The sequence below is a fragment of the Macaca mulatta genome, chromosome 7 (assembly GCF_049350105.2).
Source record: "Macaca mulatta isolate MMU2019108-1 chromosome 7, T2T-MMU8v2.0, whole genome shotgun sequence".
Classification (NCBI taxonomy): domain Eukaryota; kingdom Metazoa; phylum Chordata; class Mammalia; order Primates; family Cercopithecidae; genus Macaca; species Macaca mulatta.
Genome location: NC_133412.1, coordinates 151,947,350 through 151,974,784, shown reverse-complemented (window position 1 = coordinate 151,974,784; position 27,435 = coordinate 151,947,350). Strand labels below are relative to the sequence as shown.

The window sequence follows — 27,435 nt, the reverse complement described above, 5'->3', positions numbered from 1 at the left end:
GACCAAGTTGCAATCTGCAAATAACTTGACAGGAATCTCCTTGTGTTGATGTTGTCCCTCTTCTTGCCTTTATCTCTGCCCTTTACTTAAACTGTAAATCAGGTGCAACTGTCAGATACTGACGTGGTGAATGAAAAGGGAATCCTCCCACCATTCTGACCTGGCCTACAGGGTCAGCCCTCATCTCTTTGGTCCCCTCTCATGCCCCTCTTCCCCATCCCCACAGTTCCCCAATTCCATTCTGGACATTTTTCAGAAAGGAACAAAGCATCCAGTTCATTCTGGACTTTGTTCAGGTCCTCAACTGTGTCAGGGTTGCTCACTATACGGTGAACCTGTATAGTATGTTGGGTCTCCTTGCAAGGGCCTCCCAAGCTTCTCTATACCTTCTCTTTAATGATGCTGATGAGAATAATTATGACTTTAATAATCACTAACATTAAATGCTCAGGAACATATTAACTCATTTAATCATCATCAGTATCTTGTGAGGTAGGTGCCTCATCATTTCTATTTTACAAATGAGGAAGTCAAGTCTCAGAGATATTGACTACCATGATGAAATTACCATCACTGTATGAGGCCCAGATTTCTCACCCAGTCTGGTCCCAGAGTTTATGTTCTTAACCAATACATCACTCTGCCTCTTATAAAACTCACCATGTTTGTAATCAGTTATTTAATGGCTAAGTATTCCACTAGGCAGCAAGCTCCATAAAACAGAGATGAATCTGTCCTGTTCAACATTGTATTTCTAAAGCCGAACCCAGGAGTTAGCTTGTAGAAAGCACTAAAGAAGCACAAGTCAAATGAATGAATAAAACAGCCATTTGGCTAGCCCCGCTTGGAGTCCTAAAAGAGAACTATTTATCCTCTCTAAATAAAAAATATTTAATCAAAAAGTATCAGAATCACAGTAATATTTATTATAAAGCTTCCCTTTCTGCAACTCAGTCTTAGCCAAACAAACCCAAGCTTTCAAAACTAGAAAGGGTGCAATCTGGAAATCAGTAAACCCAAAAACTCTTTGAAGAAAGAAAGCGCAGGTAGATGCAAAGGCTTGGACTGTCCAGGGATCCAACTATAAGACACCAGCCCCACTCAGGCCCTCACTTGCCATCCTCCAGGCTGACTCACCCCTTTCGCAGGTTCTTCCCCAGTATCCGGTGCCGGTGCAGTCACAGATGAAGCGGTTCCAGCCGTCCTTGCACACAGCATTGTTCTTGCAGGGGTAGCTGTCACACTGCTTGGCGCTCATCCGTGAACAGGAGGACTTGACACCCGCAGCGTTCTGCATCTCTGCCAGCTGTCGAATGTTCTTGCTGCGCCCATCAATGAACAGGTCGCGAATGCAGCCCACGTAGCCATAGTTGAGCATGGCAGTCCACAGCTCGGTGGGGAGAATTAGGCCAGCACGGTTCTCTGGCAGCCCTCCCAGGTACATGTCTCCTTCCAGGTCCAGGATCTCGCTCTCCCCACTGGCGGTGAATGGCGTGCGTCTGCTGTTCACTGATATAGTACCTGGGGTGGGAAGACAGATCTCAGGTGAGTCTGCCAGTTGCTTAACCAAATGAAAGAAGCCTAACAGGTGAGTGCTGAGACCAGCCATCGGCTGGCCAGGAGAGAACAATGCAAGCAAGAAAACTGGATGTTACAAGACAATGGAAAAGACAATGTAGGCCGCTTGGTTCCAATCTCTGCCAGGTAAGTCAACCTGGTGCTTAGGAAGACCCAGGAAAGTCTCACTAACCTGACATCTAGTGTATCTTTTCTCTACTTAACCCTCTTGGCTGAGACCATACAGGTTGAAAGCAGCACAGTTCCTGCCTGTATTTAAATTCCAGCTCTAACATGTATGAGCTGTATAACCTTGAAGAAGTGACTTCACCTTCCTGTGCCTCAGTTTCCTCATTTGTAAAATGGGAAAATAACTGTCCCTACCTCATAGGTTGATGTGATTAAATGAGCAAATATATGCAAAGTACTTTTAAGAGTGACTGAGACAGAATGAGGCCTCTGTATGTTTGCCTGGGTTTTCTTCAAGGGCTCACCAACCCCCAAAAGATGGAATTTCCTCTTCTGTCTCTCCCTCCATGCACTGGTACTCTCTAGATTGGGCATTCACTACCAACCCTGCCAGTGAATATTTTGAGCATTCCCTGTGATACATTTTAACTGAAACATTATTCCTTATTTAATCATTTAATAAAGGTGTATGGAAGACCTATTCTGTCTCTGGTATAGTTCTAGGCACTGAGATGAACTTGATAGGCATGTCTCTCCTCTCATTGAGCAGATGTTCCAGAACAGAGGGACAGAAAATAAATGATATGGTTTGGCTGTGTTCCCACCCAAATCTCATTTTGAATTGTGGTTCCCATAATCCCTGCACGTTGTGGGACAGACCTGGTGGGAAGCGAATTGAATCATGGGGACAGTTGCCTCCATGCTGTTCTCATGATAATGAGTGAGTTCTCACAAGATCTGATGGCTTTATAAGTATCTGGCATTTCTCTGGCTGGCACTGCACTTCTCTCTCTCCTGCTGCCATGTGAAGAAGGACGTGTTTGCTTCTCCTTCCACCATGATTGTAAATGTACTGAGGCCTCCCCAGCCATGCTGAACAGTGATTCAATTAAACATCTTTCCTTTATAAATTATCCAGTCTTGGGTATGTCTTTATTAGCAGCATGAGAATGGACTAATACAATAAGTAACCTAATAAATGAAATAAATTAGCTAAGGGCAGGTGCTAGGAAAAGAATAAAATGGGTGGTGTGCTAGCTACTCACGCATTCTACTTTAAAATGTAGAGTCACTGAAGGTCTCTCTAGGTAGGTAAAAGTTAAGCTGAAACCAGAATGTTGAGAAGGATGCAGCCATGCAAAGTCCAGGAGAGAGAGCATGCCAGGCAGAGGGGATGGAACCTACAAAGGCCCTGAGGTAGGAAGTAGTGTGGCTAGAACAGAGAAGGCAAGAGGAGGTGAGCAGGAGATCAAGTCAGAGATAAGCAGACCCAGGAAGGGGATGGAGTTTGGACAGCATTGAATGAGATTGTAGAAGATGAAACTCCACAAGCTAACCTGGGACCTTGAGAACTGGGATTCTAGTCCTAAATGTCTTTATGACCCTAGGCCAGTCCCTGAACCACTTTATGGCTCAATTTCCCAAACTAGAAAATTAAGGAAATGGACTAGGTGATATCTAAACATCCTGTCAGAAATTTAAAAATAGGTATTTATTATTCTTGATGTGCTTTATTGGTACCAAGATAAATGGGTCATGCCATCCATCAGTCAGCCTTCACCTCTGTCTCATTCTCAGTTTCTTCAGCTATGAAGGGTATATAACCTGAAGGGCTGTGAAAATCAAACGACATCAAGAATAAAACATATACACTTTAAAGTGCAAAGTCGGCTGGACGCAGTGGCTCACACCTGTAATCCCAGCACTTTGGGAGGCCGAGGAGGGCAGATCACTTGAGGTCAGGAGTTCAAGACCAACCTGGCCAACATGGTGAAACCCCGTGTCTACTAAAAATACAAAAATTAACCAGGTGTGGTGGCAGGCACCTGTAATCCCAGCTACTCGAGAGGCTGAGGCAGGAGAATTCCTTGGACCTGGGAGGCGGGGATTGCAGAGAGCTGAGATCGTGCCACTGCACTCCAATCTGGGTGGCAGAGCGAGACTAGCACTCAAAAAATTTAATTAATTAATTAAAGTTAAAAAATAAATAAAGTACAAAGTCAACACAAGAATAGAAACATAGAAAGGATATTAAGGGGAATTTAACAATCTGCTTCCCTACTCCCTCCTAGAAGTTTTCTCCTAGAGAAATATGCTTCGCTTTTTGTTTTTTAATCTTTCAAACACATATAACAACAATAATGTCCTGGCCACCATTTTAACTATTTTAGGTGCATTTTTGGACTTGATCCTCAAAACAATCTTGGGAGGTAGGAGTTATTATTTTCTCTATCTTACAAAGGGGGAAGTTGAGGTCTGTATCTCTTACTATTTTCTCTGTTGCATAGTTTTCTATCTTTACCCCTCACATGTCCACAGGGCTAATCTGATCACCAACTAAAACGGGGGGACATCTATTGCCAAGTAAAGACAATACTAGAATCAATTTAAATTTTAGAGCCTTAAAGACAACCTGAGGAAAATCTGTCCTCTGAATGTGTGACCACAACAGTTTTGAGTGCACTTAACAAGTTCTAAGACTCACTTGCCCAGGTGAGGAGTGATTATAAAAGTTTTTCTAGATCACTGTTAGTCATATTATTCTTCAAGATTAGCAGGGAAGGAGGCACCACATTTAGATACACTTGTTTTTATAACTACCCCTTAGTATAGATTTATAATCTAAAACAAGTTACCAGAAAACATTCTCATGAAAAAAATGAAAGTTTAACAGATTGTATTAAAATTTTAGATTATACTGCTTTCGTGGGACAGTTGTTTGTTTACTCAGTACATTTTTATAGGCTTTGATCAAATTCATCAGTAGTTCAAAAAACTGGCCAGGCCGGGCGCGGTGGCTCACACCTGTAATCCCAGCACTTTGGGAGGCCAAGGTGGGTGGATCACCTGAGGTCAGGAGTTCAAGATCAGCCTGGCCAACATGGTGAAACCCTGTCTCTACTAAATATATAAAAATTAGCCAGGCATGGTGGAAGGTGCCTGTAATCCCAGCTACTTGGGAGGTAAGGCAGGAGAATCACTTGAACCTGGAAGGTAGTGTTTGCAGTGAGCCGAGACTGCTCCATTGTACTCCAGCCTGGGCAGCAAGTGAGAAACTCTGTCTCAAAAAAAAAAAAAAAAAAAGAATTAGCCAGTGCTTTAGCTCCCAGGTATGAAATTTAAGACTTCTGAAATTCAAACATATTTGTTGAAGTTGGGTCCACAGGTGGTTCAAACAACAAAAATTGTTCCACTACTTGAAAAAAATATATTGTATTAGGAGCAGACAGAAATGAACATGTGGCAATTTTATGTGTTTTAGCCTACCTCTGACATGGGTAGGTAACTTTTATGCTGTGCCAAGGTCTAGGTTAGTCAGACACAAAACCCGTCCACCATGACCTAACCTCAGAGATCCCAAACACATGCTCTTAAAAACCAACAGCAATGTTTTGTTTATAATTCTGGAACAGCTTTCTGACTCTGCCCTTGCTGTCATTTTACTGAAAAACAGAGAAAGAGAAAGAAAAGAAGACGAAGAAGGATGGGGAGTGTGGCGGGATTTAGCCTCCAAAGAAATTAATTTTGGGGGTGTTTTTCCGTGTAAAAAGAACACCATTCTTGCTTAACGAGCACATTTAATTTGAAGGCTCTTGGTTCTGATCAGATTTCAGACAACCAATAAAGATTTCTACGGGGCAATAAAATAGCCAGGGCTGCAATCTGCCACCCGTCTGCCCTCTGCAAAGAATCCATCCAGCTCTTCCTAAGGGCAATGTTGCTATCTCTGCCATCAGCCTAGCTTTGGAATTATGCAGAAAAGTCAACCCACCAAAGCTCAGTCACTCCCAGTTTCAGCCTTTTGGGGAACTTATTGCTCTCTCTTACTGGCCAAATGTACCTAGAAAGAAAATACCCAAATAAAGACTTTTTAATGTTCATCAGGAGAGTGAATCTCTATAAATATGGCACATGAAGCCAAGACCCTTCTTGAACACATCCTACCTAAATGGAGAACCAAGAAATGAGTCTGAAATGCTAATGCTCTAATTACTGCTCTTGGGAAAATGCCCTTTCCGATAGCACAGAATGTGACCTTCATTGCCACATGGTCCAGAGAAAGCTAGGCAGACTATCCAGGCATTCAAAAATCCCTGACTATTTTGCCCCACCCCTACCCCCACTTTGTTACTATTCCATAGTAGCTATGTACTGCCTGGGGCTAGCTTGTTTGATCTGCAGCTGCAGAAATGAAGCTATTTAAACAAAATGTAAAAGGTTATGAAGAGGAAGAGAGAGTTAGTGAGGTCTGAACAAAGAGTGAAATATAGGCTTTTACACCAAAGGAAGGCTTTAAATTGAATGTATCTTCAGGAAAAATCAATTTGCCTTTTCCTTTCTTGTCATAATTTCTCCGTGCAACATGACTCTTGCCAATTATTGAAGGGTGTGTTGTTGCATAAACTCTTGCACAGTGAAGTTTATCCTACAGAATAATCACATAATGACGTCACAATCGGATTCCATGGTGATGAGGAAAAAGAGAAGCAAAGAATGGGGGAATGGGGGCAGATCACGCCAGTGACATGAGAGTTGCTCTGGTAACACTGGAAATGCTACTTGTAAAACCATCCTTAGCTCCAGGATTATAGAGCTATCACTGAGACAATTGTGCAGTGAGTGACAAGAGAGAGAAGTGGAGAATGTGAGCCATCTATGAGACAGGCATCTTTTCAGAAACATAATTTTACAACAGCCATTAAAGAGAGTAGCAAAAGAATCAACAAGCATGCAAGAGCAAAAATTAAGAAATATAAAGCCAAAAAACAAACTGAGAAGCTACAGCTTTTGTCTAGTTTCAGTCACACATCCTGCCTCTTCCCACCTGATCTGCCATCTCGCTGAATGTCCACATGGTACCATTCCCCATCATTGGCTTTCTTCTGAGTGGCTTTCACTTTGATGGTGCCAGAGCCCATGTCAAGCAGCAAGTACAGGTTGCCATCGAGGAGTTCCACGGCAAAGAAGTCTACTTTTGTGTTCTTCTGGCTCCGAGCATCCTTCCTCTCTTGGGGCTTTCCATGAGTGAAGAGGATCAGGCCATTGGGCTCAGTGGTACGGAAGTCAAAGGAGATGGAGCCCATACGCTTAGTGTTCCACTTGGGCAAGCTGATGTAAGCCTCTGGGGTCTCGAAGTTGATGGGGTCTAGTGTGGCCACATTCTCACACTTAAATACAACTTCGCCATAGATTTTCATCTTGGTGTCCCCAATTCGGGCCAGGCGAGACAGCTCCAGACGGATGTCATTATTCTTATAAACAACCTGTCAAAAGCCAAACAAAAGTGCCATGTGAATCAATCTTGCAAACAGTATCTATCCATCACTCACTGGGCACCTGGAAAAATGACCCAAGAAGAAGCTTCAGGACGTAGTTCAAAACAACATGAGAAACAATGAGACACAGGAATCAAAAAAGTATCTGAAGAAACATCTGATGTGCACACAAGCTCTAAAAAAGCCTCTATATTTCTACAGAATTTCTCTTGTCTCCTGGCCAATTTCTTGTGTTGTCAGATAGTTATACAACATAAGCTTGCAAATAAAAATCAAGAGAGATTGAGTTGCATGGATTCACATACCTCATACAAAGTGATTTACTGAAGCATCCTTAGTAAAACACCAGAAACAACCTAAATGACCATCAACAGCAGACAGCACAGCTTTATAATGGAATATTAGGCAGGCCTTGCAAACAAGGTATTGCTTTTGGTTTTGATGTGGAAGCTCTCCAAGTCACATTGTTAAGTGAAATTGTCAAGGAACAGGATGGAGGGTGCATTATGCTATCATTGTGTAAAAGTGTGGGGGTGTGGGAGCATTATATGTATATATGCTCCAGTAAGCATAAAGTCTCTTTGTAACTATAAAATTGTCATTGGGGAGTATATTTGTGGGATTAATATTCTGGAATGGGAGGATGACTTACTTTTCACTGTGCCCTCTTATAGTGTTAGACTTTTTTCCAACCATGTGGATGTGTTACTTTAAAGAAAAGATTAAGTGTTAAAAGCTGGTGGGGACAGAGGTCTGTTTTTGTTTTTATTTTTTCCACATTGCATGTGCCCTCTGTATAGTGGTAGAATGAGACACCCTGAAGCCCTATTTCAGTCAGTCAGTCAGTCAGGGACATTGATTTAGTTGAGAGTCTGATTTTACAAAGAATACTGAACCAGATACTAATTCACCTTGTAAGGAGGTCCAGCAGAGCTTTCTGCCTCCGTGCCCTACCCAAGGTTAGTGTACACTGCTGCAAAGCCATGGCCACTGTCCTGCAGAGTGGGTAGGTAGGTGGAGAAAGTGAGGATGGCAGTTTAAAAAAATCTGTTATGACTGTCTAACAGCCTCTACGGAAAACAGTGTGGAAATTTCTTAAAGAACTAAAAGTAGAACTACCATTTGATCCAGCAATCCCACTACTGGGTACCTACCCAGAGAAAAAGAAGTCATTATATGAAAAAGATACTTGCACACACATGTTTATAGCAGCACAATTTGCAATTGCAAAATCATGGAACCAACCCAAATGCTCAGCAATCAACAAGTGGATAAAGAAACTGTGATATATATATACACATACATATATACACACACACACATACATATATATGTATATATATGCGTGTGTATATATGTGTGTGTATATATATACACACACACACAGACACACATATATATGACTACTACTCAGCCATAAAAAGGAATGAATTAATTGCGTTTGCAGTGACCTGGATAACACTGGAAACTATTATTCTAAGCGAAGTAACTCAGGAATGGAAAACCAAACATCGTGTGATCTCACTGATATGTGGGAGCTAAGCTATGAAGACGCAAAGGCATAAGAATGATACATGGACTTTGGGGACTTGAGGGAAAAGGTGCGATGAGGGTGAGGAATAAAAGACTACAAATAGGGTGCAGTATATACTGCTTGGGTGATGAGTGCACCAAAATCTCACAAATAACCACTTAAGAACTTGCTCATGTAACCAAACACCACCTGAACCCCAATAACCTATGAAAAAAAGTCTGTTATGATTTTCTAAACCAGGTACAATCCATCTAAAAGCAGAAATTAATCTTTCTCCCTGAAATTAGAATTTCACAAAAGTTTTACTCTTATTTGAACTGAAATTTGATATAGTACCCTAGAATGGTTTTTGGTGCTCTGATCTCTGAGCAATGTCATATCCATAAAAACTTAATAAGCAGAAAACAATGGAAGGGAAATAGACAAGGATCTGAATATTGAGCATATCAACTACTTTGCTATTTTCTTTATATTAGCTTATTCAAATTCTAAGTCAGGACCCAGATTTAGGTTTGAATTCCACATTTACTACTTATAAGCTATGTGACTTTGGCAAAGTAAATTTTCTGTGTCTGTTTCCTCTCCTGAAATTGGGAATATAGGAATAAACAAACTATTTTGTAATAATAAAATGATTTAAAACATGTAAAGCACTTAGGAATGGGATATCATCAGGGCACAAAAGTCACAGCTATTTGGAGCATTACTGTTAATCTCATTTTGTTCTTTCCACGGCCCTGAAAAGGTTATATTATCATCTCCAAAACAACAACGGCTAATTTCTAAAATAAGCCTCATCTGTCCATATCTGTGAGAGAAAGTTAATTGGATGGGTCATTCCAGCACATATCATATAATCCCTCATATCCAAGTTTAGAATTAGTTCCCATCTCCCATCAGCAGGAGAGAATCAAGCAAAGCAGTTTGCATTCTAATGGGTATTGTAAGAGTGATATATAACCATGACGAAGCATTGAAAATGACTCGCTATTATGTAACCTTGACCATGGACCTAACCATAGTCAATAACATTGAAAATAATGATACTAACCCTTATTCAGCACCTACTACCAGGCACCGTAGTAAGGATTTAACACCTCTCCATCCCATTAGATACAGACAACACCCATTTGAGATACCTGTAATCATTCCCTTATTTTACAGATGCAGAAAACGAACACAGAGAGTAGTTAGGGAACCAGCCCACAGGCACACAGCTGATAAGTGCCAGAGCAGGACTCGAACCTAGGCATTTGAGCCCCAGGGTCCACATGCTCTGAACCAGGCCCCACTAGCAGCACCTGTGAAGCTTATCTTTAACATTACATGGAAAGTCATGCATGCTCAATTTCACAATTCAAAAGCGGAATGTTTCATTTTAGCTAAACTGGTCTGACCATGTGCAAAGGGAAATATTGCAGGATCCTCAGGCAGTCACTCAAGTGAGTAAACCAGAAAAGAAATCATAAAAGTTTAATGAGCGTCAGCTTCTCCTTTCTAACCCTCGCTATTATACCTCAGCGTGTGAGATCTCTTTGTCATAAACAAACTTTGGCTTTTTCTGCATTTGGGTTAAATGCCTATGACTAGAGTTCCTAGTAAAGGTTAATTATTAATGTATAACAATAGGTCATCCCAAAGGGACAGAAGGAGGCTTGGCTCCATGGAACAATACACAGAAAGACAGATCAGGCATTCCTACAGGAGGCTGGGGACAGAATAAAAAGGAGGAAAAACAAAAAAAGGCTTTTAACAACATACAAGAGCAGTGAAGAGGAACTCTTCTGCGAGAAGGGTACCTGACTGAGACTGGGAGGGAAGATGAATAGCTGGAATGAAGATTTCTGAAGAGATAGGTAAGAGAATCAAGGGCCAGAAACTGGCCAGACAGAGATAACCAGACTTCTCTCAAAGGCTCTTTGAAGGTGAGTGCTGTATCTACTCCATGGCCCTGAAATTACCTGTCTATTTATACGGAATTTTCACTGTTGTGAATAAAAAGCCAACATCACTCTCACTGACAGCTGAATAACCCTTCTGAGTTCCATTTTATTTATTCCAAAGGTAAGAGCCTGGATATCTGTTCTACAAACTGTCCCTCTTTCCCACCCCACAGGGCTGTTGTCAAGATCAAACGGGATGTTAGACATAGTAGGACACGACAATTCTAAACTGGCACACAAAACTAGGAAGAAATAATCCTATATCTTCATCGCCTGTGGTGTTGAGTTTCTGTTGGAAATGGACAGGGTCCTGAACTGAGGTTCTGTGAAGGTTTTTCTACCAAGAGGAAAAGGACAGGAGGGTAAGGGACTTGTAGCCCAGTGATGCTCAACTGGGACTCTCCATTGTTAATATCTTCACCTTCCCCACCTGCTCTGTGCAGAACCACAGCCACAGCCATGCAGAAGTGTACTGGCACCTTGGGTCAGCATGGAGGCAGGAAACCCTGCTGGACCCCCTTACAAGGCAAATTAGTGTCTGGTACAATGTTGTCTGTAAAATCAGACTGTCAACTAAATGAATGTCCCCAAATGGCTGGCTGAACTAGGAAGAGATGTGGCATCAAGTGACAGAAAGCAGCCTTGGCTGACAAGTTGCCTCGGCGAGGAGAAATTAAAGACAAAGTAGAAATGACTCCCTATGGGGGAAGATGTCACACAGGCTGGGAGGTACAGAAACAGAGTCACAAACAGTGACAAGCTGGTCTTACTATCCCACCCATGGGCTTGTAAAGACTACTGTTTGGACACATAACTCATGCTTAGGAGACCAGACAGTAAAACAGCTGAGGAAAGAATCTCAGAGTTAAGACAAAGCCTCTCAGGAAAAAAAATATACTTGTATTCCTCCATGATCTTTAATACAGAGACATACAGGAACAATACCAGGAGTAAGACAAGCTGAGAGCCGGAACAATGTAACAAAAATTGAGAGTCTACCATGTGCCAGGTACTTTGCAAACACTGTTTTATATCATATACAATAAGCAAATGAAATAGGTAGCATTAGCCCCATTTTACAGACATGGGACTCAGCAGGGATACATACTTGCCCAAGATCATGTAGGCTATTAAATGCATAAACAGGACTTGAGCCCTTATCTCTCTGACTGCACTGGGGTAAGGATATGCTCCAGAGAGGGCAATTTCTAGGCCCTCCTGTAGCCCATGCCTACACACAAAGCAGAAACCCCTTAGTCATGCACAAAAACCACACCCAAGTCCATCTTGCTGTGCAAAGCCCTTCACCTCCTGTACAATCCATTTCTAATGGATATCTATACCTCCCCACTTAGGTATCACCTCAAAGGCTCCCGTATGAACCCAGGTGTTATTGCTTCTGTATTTTTGTTTATTGGGTTTCCTAGGCTGCAGTACCTTTCTCTTCTCTCCAGCCTCTCTAAATGATGCCTCTTCACCAAGATTTTCAAATCCATTTGAGAATTTCCCGGGCTACTCTGGTACTTGGTGATCCCACAATCTGATAAATCAGAATCCTTTTATTACCTACCAATGAGGAAGCTGTCTGCCCTATTGCCCAACCCACTTGATTGGAAAAAGAGAGAGTATTCTAACCCTACATGATGCACTTATTACTTCAAATTCTTCCAAGGTATTTGAGTTAGAAGGCAGGTGTATGAGAATAAACTAAGAATTGGAGATAGTCCCCACTCAGAGAAATATTTTCTTCTCTCCCTCTGCCATCTTATCCCAAGCCACTCTGTTCTCACCTTTCTGAGAATGTGTTTCCACATGTTCTATTGTAAATGCCCCATCCCTATGCACTCCAGCAAGGGAACTAGAAAGAATGAGGGGATGTAGGCATGTGCCCTAGAGTACCCAGATGGCTTCTTGGCAGTATTTCTCCCGCCAAGGAATAGGAGGTTTACCACCTGGTCTTTCTTTTCTCTTGTTTTTAAAGTATCTGCATAGAAGACAACTTCAATAAAAAACACCAGGTCAGCGGATAAGACCATGCCATTCACAGGTTTGTGACTTGAGGCCTGAGCACCGATGATCCACTCCACATCAGTGGAGAAGGTTTGAAAGTAAGGACGCTGGGGACATTTTCTGAAGTTGGAGAAATGGAATGGTGGAGAAGCCAGTATTGGGGTACTTGTGAGTGGAGCAGAGTTGGCAACAAATCTCAATAAAGCTTTTCCACTGTACACCTAACTGCAAAGTAGTTTACTCACAACAAGCAAAAAATACATACTTATCTCCCTCCCAAATTGAATCCTTTGACAATAGAAAATAATGAAATGAACTTTTTCTCTTCAGCTTCCAGGATGATACAGCTTCTATATAAAACTTTTGGGCTAATCTTATTATTGTGTAACGTTCCTACTCAGGGTAAAATAATGACTAAGAAGTGTTGTGAAAGAATCTTGCTTCTGGGGTCTCTATGGAATCACACATCCCACTGTCTCTGCCCCACTTCCCTTCTTTCCCTCAGGCAGCCGATGACTTGGGCCTGCTGTGATTTCTCCCTCCTCTAAACTGTCCACTCCATTCCCTGTCACTTAAAACTCTCAACTTTGTTATCTTTGTATAGCACAAGTCTGGTCTTTTCAATAGATTTCAAACACCTTATGAATAAGAAATATTAATTACACCTTTTAAAATCTGAAATGGCTCCTAACTATATAGGTGCTTACCAAATGTTCATATCTTTATTAAATTAGATGTTAGATTGAAGTAGCAGTATAGCGCCATGGTTAAGATCATGACCTTTGGAGGCACCCTAACTAGAGTTTGGACACCTTACCGTGTTATGTTGGGCATGATATTTAACTTGTCTCACCCTATGTTCTTCTACTGTAGAATGTAGATAATATCTTACTTCATAGGATTGTAAGAAACAAAGGAGATGATGGTCCCACATATAAAAGAACTTTACATAGTTTCTGACTCTTGATAAGCACTCAGTAAGTGGTAGTGATCACCATTAATTTTGTTATTTACTGAGAAAAGCCAGAATAAACCAACAGACAGTATAGCATGGAGTTATTAAGAAGGAAAGATTCAGGCTGGGCAAAGGGGCTTTTGCCTGTAATCCCAGCACTTTGGGAGGCCGAGTCAGGTGGATCACTTGAGGCCAGGAGTTCAAGATCAGCCTGGCCAACATGATGAAACCCCATCTCTACTAAAAATACAGAAATTAGCAGGTGTGGTGGGGTATGCCTGTAATCCAAGCTACTTGGGAGCCTGCAGTGGGAGAATCGCTTGAACTCTGGAGATGGAGGTTGCAGTGAGCTGAGATCGTACCACTACACTCCAGCCTGGGTGACAGAGTGAGACAAAAAGAAGAAGAAAAAGAAAGATTGTCACTGAGGATAATTTCTAAGCCAATTGTCAAGCCTAAGAGGCAGGGCTACAACAAAAGAAAAACTCTGGATTTAATAAACTATAAAATCATAGCTTTATACATTTATTTATAGGTCATATATATTTATTTATGAACTTCATATATGTATTTATAAATTATATATATTTATTTATAAATTGTATATACTTAATTGCCTAATGTGACATTTATGAGATGTACACACAGCAAACACTTGCTCAGATTTAGATTCATATTCATGAACATCAATTTTTATCACAGGATGCCATTGATCAAACTCCGACAGTGAAGTCCAAGAACAAATGTGGCAGCAGATGGTCCTCTTAGATCCCAAAGTCAGAAGAACCTAATATCTGGCATGAACAGAGCCACATCTGCATCTCTGGTCTTGCTAACAGGGGTCGGCAAACTAACTCCACCTGCTGAGATACAGCTGACACCCAACCTGGGGCTCAAAGGCTCAAAGTCCCAAATGCTGCATCGGATGGATGCCACCATTTTCATGCTTTATATTTTGTTAACAGTGGTCAGGATCTGCCAAAGATAAAAGACTAAGCACCAGAAGTAGAAAACTGGAACTGAGGTTCAGACTTGCAAGGCAGGAGCCAGAAAATGTCCAAGTTCTAGAGCTCAAAATAAAGGTTAAAAAAACTCCAGATAAAGTTGAAACCAATAGTACAATGTTGACAGTTAATTAAATTTTTAAAATTCTGTGTAATCCAACACTCTATGGGTCAAATGAAGCATATCTGAAAGCTAGATTTCACCAGATGGGGCCATCCTCTCTGATCTATGGCCCTATTTGTAAGAGAGAGGCCAGGAAAAGATAAAAGGGACATATGGCAAGCTGGAGTAGAAGAAAAGATCCAGGAAACTGATGTTGAAATAGCAAAATCCTTAGTCCATACCTCCTTCTGAAAAAAGCCATTCAGTCATCTAGGCATGCAGGCAGTCCAGCCAGAAAAAGAGAGACAGCTGTAAGCCAGTCAGTTACTCTGCCCTCATGAATCACAGAGCCATGAGTGCCAGCCCAAGAGCCCCACTGATAATGCGAGTCATTACTACTGGTGCTCAAGTTAAGCATAGGCTTTAACGAGTATTTACTTGATGGATTCTTTGTGAAAGGAAAATGATCATATAGGTTTATGCCCAGTTACAGATGGGAACAGTAAGAAGTTAAGCAAGATTTCCGACCCTTTGCCTTATTGAATGCTCCATACCTGTTCAGAGTAGAGGTCTCAATTTTATTCTTCTCAAGAAGAACTTTCTTAGGACTTTTATTCCACTTAAACAGTTGATGAGGAACAGGCTGCAATGTATTTGTGTATCCCAGAGAAAAAGTTTCCAGGCTGGGCGCAGCGGCTCACACCTGTAATCCCAACACTTTGGGAGGCCAAGGCAGGTAGATCATGAGGTCAGGAGTTCACGACAAGCCTGGCCAAGATGGTGAAACCTGGTCTCTACTAAAAATACAAAAATTAGCCAGGCGTGATGGTAATCACCTGTAATCCCAGCTACTCGAGAGGCTGAGGCAGGAGAATCGCTTGAACCCGGGTGGCAGAGATCATGCCACTGCATTCCAGCCTGGGCAACAGAGTGAGACTCCACCTCAAAAAAAATAAATAAATAAAAAATAAAAAGAAAGAGAAAAAGTTTCCAGTCAATCAAGTTTCTGGAGCATTAAGGATACTATAAAGGCTCAGTCTATCACAGTCTATCACAGGCTTGCTGTTTCAGGCTTTATCATCTTCACAGAGTCTACTAAGCTTCTACTAAGTTAATAAATAATAACTTGACATAGACAGACCCAGGCAGAGACATAAGATATGAACTGGCAAGTATAGGCCATAGTTCTCCAAGCCAGAACTAGTCAATGGGTAGTTTCTAAGTTTCTAGTTGCCAGTTAATCTTTTCACACACAACTGGATAGCAGCTCTCCCATTTCTTAGAGCCATGTCGGCAAATAAGTGCCTCTATCCTCCTTTCCCAGCAGATGGCATTCATCATCAATCGATGTATTTATATTCTACTCCCACTCAACCCAGATGAAGCCTCAGAATCCTCTCAAGGTAGTGCTCCCAGAAGTTAACTACCAGTCACTGAGAGCCAGAAATTGAGATGAACCTATTCTCCACCTTTCTTATCCTCTAATGCAAAAGCCAAGTTAATATGAATTGATTAGCTATACTAGAATATTAGAAACAAAAGCCCATGTAAATGTACTAAATAACCACTGTATCTTTAGCGGTAGACCATGGAGGACAGACCTTGAGACATAATTGCTGCCACCAACATGCACAGAGAAAGTTGAAGGATACTTAAGGGGGGAACATTTTTTCATATCAAAATTGGAGTGAGATATACTTGTCATGTCAATTAATGTACAAGAACCTATGACCATAAACTTGATTGAAATTGTAGTTCTGTACCCTCTGGTTGCCAGGGATGGCACTGTTTCGATTCTCTAAACTAAGCATCATAAACACATGGGTTGTGTGTTTCTGATATGGTAACCAATGCATTCCCTGTATTTAGCAAAGTGTATGGCACATAGTAGAAGCTCAATATATACACACTCTCATTTCCTGCATTTTCTTAGGTACTAAACAGACCTACCCAGAGAATGCCTACATTTCCTTCTGTCTTAGAATATTTGATGAGGGCACCAACTCCACTAGAGTAAAAGTTACATGTCACAAAGCAGAGGAACTAAGATCAGATGAATAGGTGGTACCTGATTATGAAAAGCTCTAAAAATATATACATTATGCAATTAGGGGGAAAAGGTAACAGACTAGAAAGGAAGCCTTAAGCTGTTTCATTAAAAAGATGAGAAAATTTAAAACATACCTTGCTGAACCACTAGGAAACTACTGTTATTTTTATTCCAAGGACTAGAAAAGACTCTAATTGTCTCACTGTTAACATGTCTGGGAATAACATGTCATTCTCTGCTTCAAATTGTTCAGTGGTTCTTTATCAACTTCAGAATTAAATGCAAACTTTGAAGCATTATATAAAAACCTCTTCCTGATCTAGTCCTCACTTCACTGTTACCAGCCTTGACAAAAGTTCAGCAGGTCCTCCAATTTATCATTCCAGGGATAAGCCTTGCCTGGATTCTCTACCTGGATAACTACTATTCGTCACTTGAGGCACAGTTTAGACATCACCTCTTTTGAGAAGCCCTTCTCCAATATTTCTACCCACTCCACTCCCACCCAAAGCTGATTTCTTCCTCTCTGCCCCCATGGCTTCATGTTCTAACTGCTATCATTGTATTTATCATATTGTGCTGGAATTGTCTGTTTCCTCCAGTAGACCAGGAGCCTCTCAAGGGGAGAAAACTATGCCTTTTCTCTCTGTATCTCTCAATACCTGACACAAAGTATGTGCTTACAGGAGGCGGTGGAAAAATGGGAAGAATAATAGCAAGGAAAATCACAAGGGCCACTTCCTGATGCCTTTAAGTCGGTGAAGACTATAACGCAGAAAGAAGCCTCTATATCTATTCTGCCTGAAAATAAGTAATAAGATGAAAAGGCAGAAAGCTAAAGTATTACAAATGGATAAAAGGCATTTGATGGAACTACTGAATATTTAGTAGAGTTTTCCCCAGCATGCATGTGTAGAAAATGCGCTTTTATTTTTAAGGCAATCTATATGGAAAGTTCTGCACCCCAGAGTGGCAGCTATCATTAGAGTATATGTCTCAGCAGAATACTAACAGAAGAAGTAAAAGCTCAATCACAAACTCCAGTAAGGTCCTCTAAGAGACTGGCTGACAAAGTTCGGTGCCAACACTACCTCCCACTCTGAGGCATGCTAAGGGGCTACTGGACACCTCTAATATGACAATGTAGCTTTGACTTGTCATAGAAAACACATGGATGTTTTGAGACAGTACCTCAGAGTCTTCATCCTCTGTACCTAGAGTCAAAGAGCAAGAATGAATCTCCAACAATGAGGCCTTTGGCCACAACTAGCAGCTTCTGGCTGTTAGCAGCTACTCTGAAAGAAAATAGTTGACAATAGGCATGCCAAACAGCTTTTGTAGAAAAAGCTAATATGAGAGTCTCAAAGACAAAAGAGTCATAGAAATTACTGTAAAAAGATTCAATGAAACACAACCTTTAAGAAGTCTAGCATAGTTGGTTGGAAACAATAGTAGCACATGAGGCAAGCAGGTATTGAAAGCAATCCAGATGACAGAAGCAGTTAGTTCAGAACCATGTGTAAGACGGGTTCCATAAAGAGGCGCAGGCCAATAGGTAAGTTCCAGGAGAACTCTTTTAAGTGCCCATAGGGGCAATCTCTTATAATGTCAAGCCCACTAATTTATACAAAATACACGTGGACCAGTGCTATATGGCTTCCTGATGGCTGAGCAACCTCCAAAGGAGATCTGCCCATCAGGAGCAATTTCAAAGTATTTCTTGCCTGGCCTGTGAAGTAGTTCTGCTTCTAGCCTAATGAAGGCTTTAATCAGATGGCTTTTCAAAGTGGTCCAAAGAGTCCCTCTGCAATCAGCAAAAGAGGTAGAGAAAGTGATAGGAAGAATATACCAGGCTGGCAGGTAGCTGATAACAGAATGATTTCCAACCTGGTACAGAAGGCAGCAAATAAGAGTTGGGTTCAAACTGACAATAACATAGATAGAAATGCTAGGACTCGAATTAATTTTCTTCTGAAAAAGGTTTCTTTACACTTTGTTAGCTTAAAAGTAGTCATGCAACAAAAGGTCCCCTCCTTTCGTGGGACTCCCTTTCAAGGTGATGGTATATAAACCCTAATACTTATACCTACGAGTTTGCATTACCTTTAGTAAATCTGCAGAGACCTAGATAACCACTAGATGTCCCTTATGCCATGCAAAATCAACCTGAAATGAATTTCACTACCAGTTACACAAATCACATTTAAAGATAGCTTTTCTAAGCCTTTGATCTTGGGTGCCAACTGTAATTCCTATGATGACTCACTCCTTTGCCTTATTTATATTGTGTCCACTTTGGTAGTATTTCAATAGTCTTTTATTATAACACATAAAATTATAGGCAGAGAATAGGAAACTGATGAATTAAATTTCTTTTATATTTATATAAAAGAAGAGGTAGAAATAATAGGGAAATAGGTAGAAAGAAATATTGGAGAAAAGGGACATAGGGTGTCTAAAGAGGTCCCAAATTCATTATCACTTCTAGGAATCAAATAAGTTTTCATATAAAACCACAAGCTCAGACTAAATTCAGTCTCCATACACTGGGATCTTGTATTCTGAGATTAAATAAAACTAGGTGTGATAAATAATTTTCATTTCACACGTCAAGTATGATCAATCAAAAATGGTTGTCTATGACACTAAGTAGGAAAGACTGTTGTACTGTGATCAACGAGCAATGTCTGCTGTGGGTGTGGGAACTGGGAACAGTGGCTCCCATGATATGCATTTGCAGAACTCGGGTTAACCCCCTAACCCTAAAGGTCCCAGAGTTGGGATGAATGTGGGTGATGGTGATGGTGGTGGTGGTGGTGATGGCAGTAGTAGAAACAGCGATAGCTAATATTAACAGAGAGCTTCCTATGGGTTGGTCATCATTCTTAGTGTTTCACATGTAAAAACTATTTAATCCAAATGTGAAATACATTCAAACCAAGATGTGACACTACCTTTGAGAATAAAAGAAGGGGACACTATTAATAATTCACCTGGACAGGAGATATTACCCAGAACTTTCCAAGGTGACCTGGAATAGATGGCCATCCTATTTGATCCTTACAACCTGAGGCAGAAGAAGCAGCATAAAACACAGTTAACATCAAATATGCTGAGTTGAAGTATATTCTGAGTTGAAGCATATACTCTGAGTTGAAATTCTTGTTCAGTGACTTGTTACTATGTGATCTAGACAGGTTACTTAATCTCTCTGTACCTCAGTTTTTCCATCTTTGAAGTAGGATAACAATAGTACATTTATCTCATAGGGTTGTTGTGAAAATAAGATTAAATATATGTAACATGCTTAGAATATCTCCTGGCACCTTGTATATGTTGGTTACTGTTATCCTTATTTTACAATTGAGAAAACTGGGAATCTGAGATTTTATTATCTACCTAAGCTCACACAGCTATTAGGTAGTGGAACCAGCATGGAAATAGAGATAAGTCTGGCTTCAGAGCCTATAGGCTCAGCAACTATTACTATCCTGTCTCTACAACAGAAGAGAAACTAAGATTCTTCAAGATCACACTTTTAAGATTCTTTGATCACACTTCTTCAGCTAGCTGGATTATAAAAAATATTACTAGAAAATTTGATCTCTCCTGCCTGTGGCTCAAGATAGCAGATTACACTCAAGTAGGCATGGATGAAGCATGTTTAGGAGCCCCTGCCAAAGCCTTGAGGAAGACTTCTCCAAGGTCCATATCCCCCTTAGATTATATGAAAGAGGTGGAAAAGACATGAAAGAGTCAAGAAATGTCTGCATCCCAATTTTAGGTCCTGAAGTTCCCTAATTCAAACATCAGTGAAGTTCCTGCTCTAACCTTGCATGGGGTGGCCGACTCGAGCTCATAGTGTCCACTGATACTCAGTAATCTCCCAGTGACAACCTAGATCCATTTTGATTCTTTTGATAAGACAGATGGCAAGAGCTACTGCTGGACACAGAAGAGCGAGTGCCAAGCCAACTGTGCACACCTTATTCTACAGATATGGACCACAATCTACCCACAGCAGCCAGATGGTAGAAACTGACTGTCACTGATTCCTTGCCCAGAACTCAGACCAGCTCTTCCGGTTACTCATCAGCTCCTCAATAAGTATTAATTAATGGTTTATTTTCATAATGGGAGTTGGGAATGTTGCCATATACATCTGTTCAGTGGCATTGGGCTGACCTAAATTAGACCTTTCCTGAAAGCAGCCCCAGGATTTTTTTCAATGGACCATCAGTTTGGAAGTCATTTGCTTCTGAAGTATGTCTGTAAGCAAACAATGTTCTTAGAAGATCTACAAAAAGGGAAACATATCTCTGTAGCAGGCTGAATAATGTTCCACAAAGATACCATATCCTAATCCGTGGAACCTGTAAATGTTATCTTACTTGGAAAGGTGTCTTTGCAGATGTGATTAAGTTAGGGATCTTGAGATGAGACTATCATGTATTCTCCAGGTGGGCCCTAAATGCAAGCACTTGAATCCTTGTAAGATGAAGGCAAAGGAAGATCACACATACAGACAGAGAGATAATGTGAATATGGAGGTAGAGATCAAGGGCCACAAGCCAAGGAATATGGGCAGCTATCAGAAATGGGAAGAGTCAAGCAACAGATTCTCACCTTGACCCTTAAGAGGCCCTGTTAACACCTTGATTTTAGTCCAGTGAAACTGATTTATGACCTCTGGAATTATGAGAAAATAAATTACTGTTTTTAAGCTACCAAATTTGTGATAATTTGTTACTGTAACCACAGGAAATTAATACACCCTCCCTCTGCTGCTCATTCCTCAGCTCCTGCTAGACTTTGACTTGCAATAAAAAACACCAGAATAAGGCTTGCATCCTTTGAGGCTTGCGATACATGGACTGGTCAGGTTTATGGAGAACCAAATAAGAATCGAAAATTCTCTAGAAGTATCAATACTGGTAATCCACTCCTAGGATGCATCCAGTCTCTGGCGTTTAAATTTCCTACTAAACTTAGTTTCCAGGTTTCTGACCCCAAGCTTCATCAAGTACATGCTTATGTAGTACAGAGAAGCTGCCTGACTCTCTCATAAGGCACTGTAACTTGAGTTCAACTCAAAGCAAAAATTAAACATGTGCATTAAACAGAGTATGAAGTATTTGTAATTCATTGTTCCGGAGGCTATCTAATTCTTATGACACAATCTTTTTGCTGAAGAACTTAGAATGATCTGGGGAAGATAGACACATATATCATTATTCAGACACTACTTATTGATCAACTATTATATACAAAGGACCATGCTAGGAAATGTGGAGCCAACAAGCAGAAAAGAGTGATTGGCCCTTCCCAAAAATAATTTACTCTGTTAAAAGAAACAGACATACACACATTTATTCAGTTTTTCAGACACTCATGTATTTATTGAGTGTCATGCTCTGTGGAAATACAAAGATTAAAAAATACTGCAAGTAAGCCTCCTTTTAGAAGAGGAGACAGTCAGAAAATCAAAATGAGCAATTTGCATGATAAAGGTTTCTAAAAAGATATTTCTAAATTACCATGAAATCAGGGATGAGCTCTTAATTCAAGCTGTGGGTAGATGGAAGAGGCAATCAGAAAATGTCTTTCAAAGGATGGAGTACTAAGGTGAGATCTGATAAATGAGTGGCATTAGTCAGGTGAAAGAGGAAGGTAAGAGAAATAGCATGGATGGCGAGAAACGAGGGTAAGAAATCTTGGCATATGTGTAGTCTCAAGAGTAATCAATATGACTGAATTGCATGAGTAGAGTGGGAGTGACAGTGGAGTTGAGGCTGAATAATGCCCCCAGAAGACCTCCTGCATCCAGCTGATGTCGAAGTTTTTTTTTTTGTTTTTTTTTGGTTTTTTTTTTTTGTTTTTTTTGTTTTTTTTGAGACTGAGTCTCGCTCTGTCGCCTAGGCTGGAGTGCAGTGGTGCGATCTCGGCTCACTGCAATCTCCGCCTCCCAGGCTCATGCCATTCTCCTGCCTTAGCCTCCCAAGCAGCTGGGACTACAGGCGCCTGCCACCACGCCCAGCTAATTTTTTTGTATTTTTAGTAGAGACGGGGTTTCACCGTGTTCGCCAGGATGGTCTCGATCTCCTGACCTCGTGATCCGCCCGCCTCGGCCTCCCAAAGTGCTGGGATTACAGGCGTGAGCCACCGAGCCCGGCCTCAGAAGTTTTAACTTGATCCTAAAGGCACTAGGAAATCACTCTGGTTCAGAAGAGTGATGAGGTCAGGTTGGTATTATATAAAAGATTAATCTGGTGGCCACATAGGGAATGAACTAAAAGAAAGCCAGAGAAAACACACACACACACACACACACACACACACACACACACACACACACACACACACAAATCAACTTGAAAAGCTACTGCAATATGACATATATAAGACCAAAAGTATAAAAAGTACTTTGAAAGGAATTATTATTGGCTTGGGGATGATATGTGTGTTTGGGGAGAAATGCATGAAGAAAATAAAAAATAGATGATTAAATTGATAAAACTGGTTCATACCAAATCTTAATCTTAAGTACAAAGCTGAGGACCAGGGCTCTAGAGCAGGTATTTGAGCAGTGGGGAGGAAAACAAACAAACAAACAAACAAACAAATATATATATATATATAGCCAAAAAATCCAAATAAGAGAAGGTAGCGCCCAGGTCTATGGCAGTAGTGGTAATGATGAAAAAGGAGTGGAATTGTCTAGAAAGAAATATCAGAGATAAAGCTGATAAAGCTTGCTGACTTGTTGGAGACTGTGGGAATGCTGTCCTGGCCGGGTCTGTTGAGGCATCTAGTTTTCCATCTAAGACTAATAATGAAGGATAGATACTAAGTGCCAAGAACTGTGCCAAATGCTTTATTTCTTTATTTTTGTTTGTTTTGTTTTGTTTTGTTTTGAGATGGAGTCTCACTCTGTTGCCTAGGCTGGAATGCAGTGGCATGATCTCGGCTCACTGCAACCCCTGCCTCCTGAGTTCAGGGAATTCTCCTGCCTCAGCCTCCTGAGTAGCTGGGACTACAGGTGTGTGCCACCACACCCAGCTAATATTTGTATTATTAGTAGAGATGGGATTTCACCATGTTGGCCAGGCTGGTCTCGAACTCGTGACCTCAAGTGATCCAGCCGCCTCAGCCTCCCAAAGTGTTGGGATTATAGGCATGAGCCACTGTGCGTGGCCTGCCAAATACTTTATATTTAGACTATCAAAAATTACCGCAACAATTCTATAAGATGCCATAATCATCTCATTTTACAGATGGGAAAACTGAGGCTGAGAGAAGTAAATGACTTGTCCAAGCTCACAAAGCTTTTACGTGGCAGAGGCAAGATTTAAACTCAAGTCCATCTGACTCGCAATGCACTCTTGAAACTATGAGGCTGCATGGTTGGCCCTTGTACTAATCTAATTAGTCTGGAGAAAACAGTCTAGAAATAACCTTTATTCAACCACTTGCTCTTATGATTTTTCATGAAAGAGTCCCCATCTAGGGAATCCTATAATTGCAAACAAAACCTCACCAAAGACACCTACCTATATTGCTGCAGATTTGAAGCAGTATAACACCATTTACCAATTTTTCTTGTAATGTAAATCACCGTATAGAAAACTTAGTACCATCTAATCAGACCAAACTGAAATCAAGATGACAAGAGAATAGCGAGGGACCCTGGGAATAGATGTAATTGGGAGCCACTTCCTATTACTGGAAATCAAATAGATGTCTTGAGAAGAAGTCAAGACCACAGAAAATCCTACTGACCCTTACCTCTGACTCCTCGATCTTTAGAGCTTAATTTTGGACTGGCATGGAAGTAGATAGTATTAGGTGTTTCATTAATGCTTCCTAAGAAGGTGTTCATACTAAAGACAAGTGGATAGTAAAGTGTTTCTACCTCCAAACAAAGTAAATATTAGTATATAATATTAGCAAATAGTAGTACATAATTAAATTTATAGGCCCAGAGTTTTCAAAGACCTTTCTGGGAACTTTCATAGCACTAACCCCACGTCATCACTGTTTTCCCCAATTCTCATGGCTTGTTTGTTGGTCTTGCTTTTATCTGAGTTTTCTTTCATCATAAAGGGATAAAATCTTTGGTTTACTGCCTGACATAATGAGTCAACTCTCTTCTGACCAGCAAGCATCTTCTGTGTTTACCATAATTCAGGGATGGAGGTTAGAAGTGAATAGTGGCATCCTCCTCCTCTGGCCTAATCATGGGCTGCCTTGAAGAAAATACTAACTAACAGCATGCCCTGTTATACCTGAAAGATTGTTAGTATCTCTCCAGGTGTCTCTTACCCTTATTCAAGCCATGAATGTGCAAAAAAGAAAAAAGAAAAAAATTTGGAATCTGACTAGAGTGTCCCTAGATCCAGGTCAAAGAGAGTCAAGGCACCCACTTGAATTCCATCAAAAAACCTAAATCTATTGCTTATCTTGGTATCTAATAATGAGCAGAGAAAGCTGAAAGTGACAACAGGATAAATTGAGACACTTAGCTTTTATTTCTTTGGCTTCTATCACTGGATTCCACTGGGCTGTTTGGCTAGAGGGTACAGTCCAAGAAAAACCAATAAAGGAATTTTATTCAACCACTGATGATATAGGAGAGAATTTTTATAACCTTGTCTCTGCAGCACTCTAAATACCGTGTTTTAACTTAGTTGCTTCCTAAGAGAAAACATATTTAACTCATGAGGAAATAATTCTAAAATAATATTACTGATGTTCTATTACTTAAATTTAAATAGGCGTCCATTCTTATAGTATGCAATATTTGTGCAATAGCTGGCATTTCTATCACTCCTTCCTCAACATCCTCTTTTTCTGGGTTTCCTGACTGTACACTTTCCAAGTAACTCTTTGATGACTCACTTCTGCCTCTCATTTTCAGACTCATTTTCTGTCATCAGCTCCTTTTCCGAATTTCTTAAAAAGAGGCTTTCCCCATGCATCTGATGAAGGCTCTCTTTCCTGTTTTCACTGCGGTGTCTTGGTAATTTCACTCACTAACACATCTTTACTTCTAGATCAAAACTCTCTCCACAGCTTCAGTCTTCAAATCTGAATTGTCTGCTGGAACAATTCATCTACTTAAAATTAAAATTCTCTACAGAACCTTAAAATCAATCTGCCTAAAAGCAAACTCATCAGTTCCTCCTCCCGACTTCCTTATTTCTGTTAATGGTCACCTAAGCTCAAATTTGTATAGATATATCTGATCCTTCTCTCTTCATTGTCACAGAATTAATATTTTACTAAGTCCATGTAATTCCATATACAATCTTTTTTATATTCATTTTCTCCACCCTCCACCCTATTCCTTCTGACACTGGTTCTATTTAAGACCATATTTTATTTATTTACCCAACAAACAACCATGGAGAGCTTACTGAATGTTAGGACATGGTCTCTGACCTTAAGGAGCTTACAATTTATTAGAAGTGTTACACATGTAAACATGTGTACAATGATGTTAAGAGAGAAATATGGATAGCATGTAAGGGATACTCCATATAGATAGAAATGGTCTATTCTGTCCTAGAGAGATGGAATCTGGATTCTCTCATTGACAAGTACAGTCTAACCTCCGAACTAGTTCTAACTCCAACTCCAATGTCTCCCTCCCTCAATCTACTTCTTCACAGTGCTATCCTATACTTGGTCTATGAGCCATAATTTTCTTAAGCACAATAACTAAGATGGGAGAAGGCTGGAGGAGAGGCATGTGAATGGGAGGGATCATTGGAGTGGAATAAAACAAAAGAGGCAGGCACAAGTTAGGAGGCCATGGAGGTAACCCAGAAAATAATGATGAATATTTGAACTAAGAAGGTAGCAATGGCAAAGATAGACATGATTCAAGTCAATAGGCCTCAGGAACAACTGGGTTTTGAAGGAATGTTTAAGGAAAGAATAATTGCTTTGAGGTCTCTAGGGTAACTAGGTAGATGTCAAGTCACTGATAGAAAGAAATGAGTTGGAGGAGTGAGAGATAGTGGGGAGGAGGGAAGGAGGGAGAGAAGGATGGATGGGCAGAGAGAAAAAGGAGGAAGGGGGAGAGGAGAGAGAGGTTGAGAGAGACAGAGAGAGAGAGAGAGAGACCCCAAGTCACTCAACAGACCACCAGAACTAAGCCAAATTATACTCCAGAGAAGGGGTGTCAATAATACGACATTATTCCAGGCTAGAAGGAGGGAGCAGTCCATTTTTCATTTGATATTAAGATATTGAGTCACCATTTTACCCTGCACCTATATTCCTATACTATTTATCTACATATGTTTCTTACAGTCAACTAACCTAAATAGAAACTTCTGCCAGATTATTCTAGTGACACCATATATTTGTGGTCTTAATCTCTTGTATTCCCTCTGAGCACTTCTTTTTCACCCTGGAACTCTTGTATCTTTCCTGGGAAATTTAACTGAAAAGGACTTAGGGAAGAAATTATGACCATGTTTAAAGTAAGCATTTAATAAGTACTCAAATAACTAGAAGTGCTATAAAAATGCTCTATTATACTAAAATGAATGTCCCTCAGTAGTTCTAACCAAATTATGAAAAATAGCTCTGAGTTATTAAAATACCAAATAATTAATTTAACGAAGTCTGATGGTGATGATTATTTTGCTAATGATAATCATTAATGAGGACGGTGATGAAGGAGGAGGAGGAGGTAAAAAAGAAGAAAAATACAATGATGAGTATGGCACTAACTGTATATTTAAGTAGTTTTCAGAGAAATTTCAAAATAACAAGAGAAGACAATAACAAAAAGAACAGAAAAG

The 27,435-nt window shown here is 40.5% G+C and overlaps 1 protein-coding gene and 1 long non-coding RNA gene across 2 annotated transcripts in view; one reads left to right on the top strand and one right to left on the bottom strand.

The window, feature by feature from the left end:
- NRXN3 (neurexin 3) overlaps positions 1–27,435 on the bottom strand; it is a 600,687-nt gene that overhangs the window by 274,004 nt on the left and 299,248 nt on the right. Inside the window, exons 4-5 of the mRNA XM_015144213.3 lie at positions 6,572–7,010; positions 1,138–1,521 (exon numbers count right to left, since the gene is read on the bottom strand). Coding sequence (XP_014999699.2) covers positions 1,138–1,521; positions 6,572–7,010 — 823 coding nt within the window. The remainder of the gene's footprint in view (positions 1–1,137; positions 1,522–6,571; positions 7,011–27,435) is intronic.
- Positions 6,267–12,727, top strand: LOC114679727 (uncharacterized). The gene is made up of 3 exons (XR_013396475.1): positions 6,267–7,445; positions 11,426–11,508; positions 12,492–12,727. It is a non-coding gene; the product is annotated as an uncharacterized LOC114679727 (long non-coding RNA).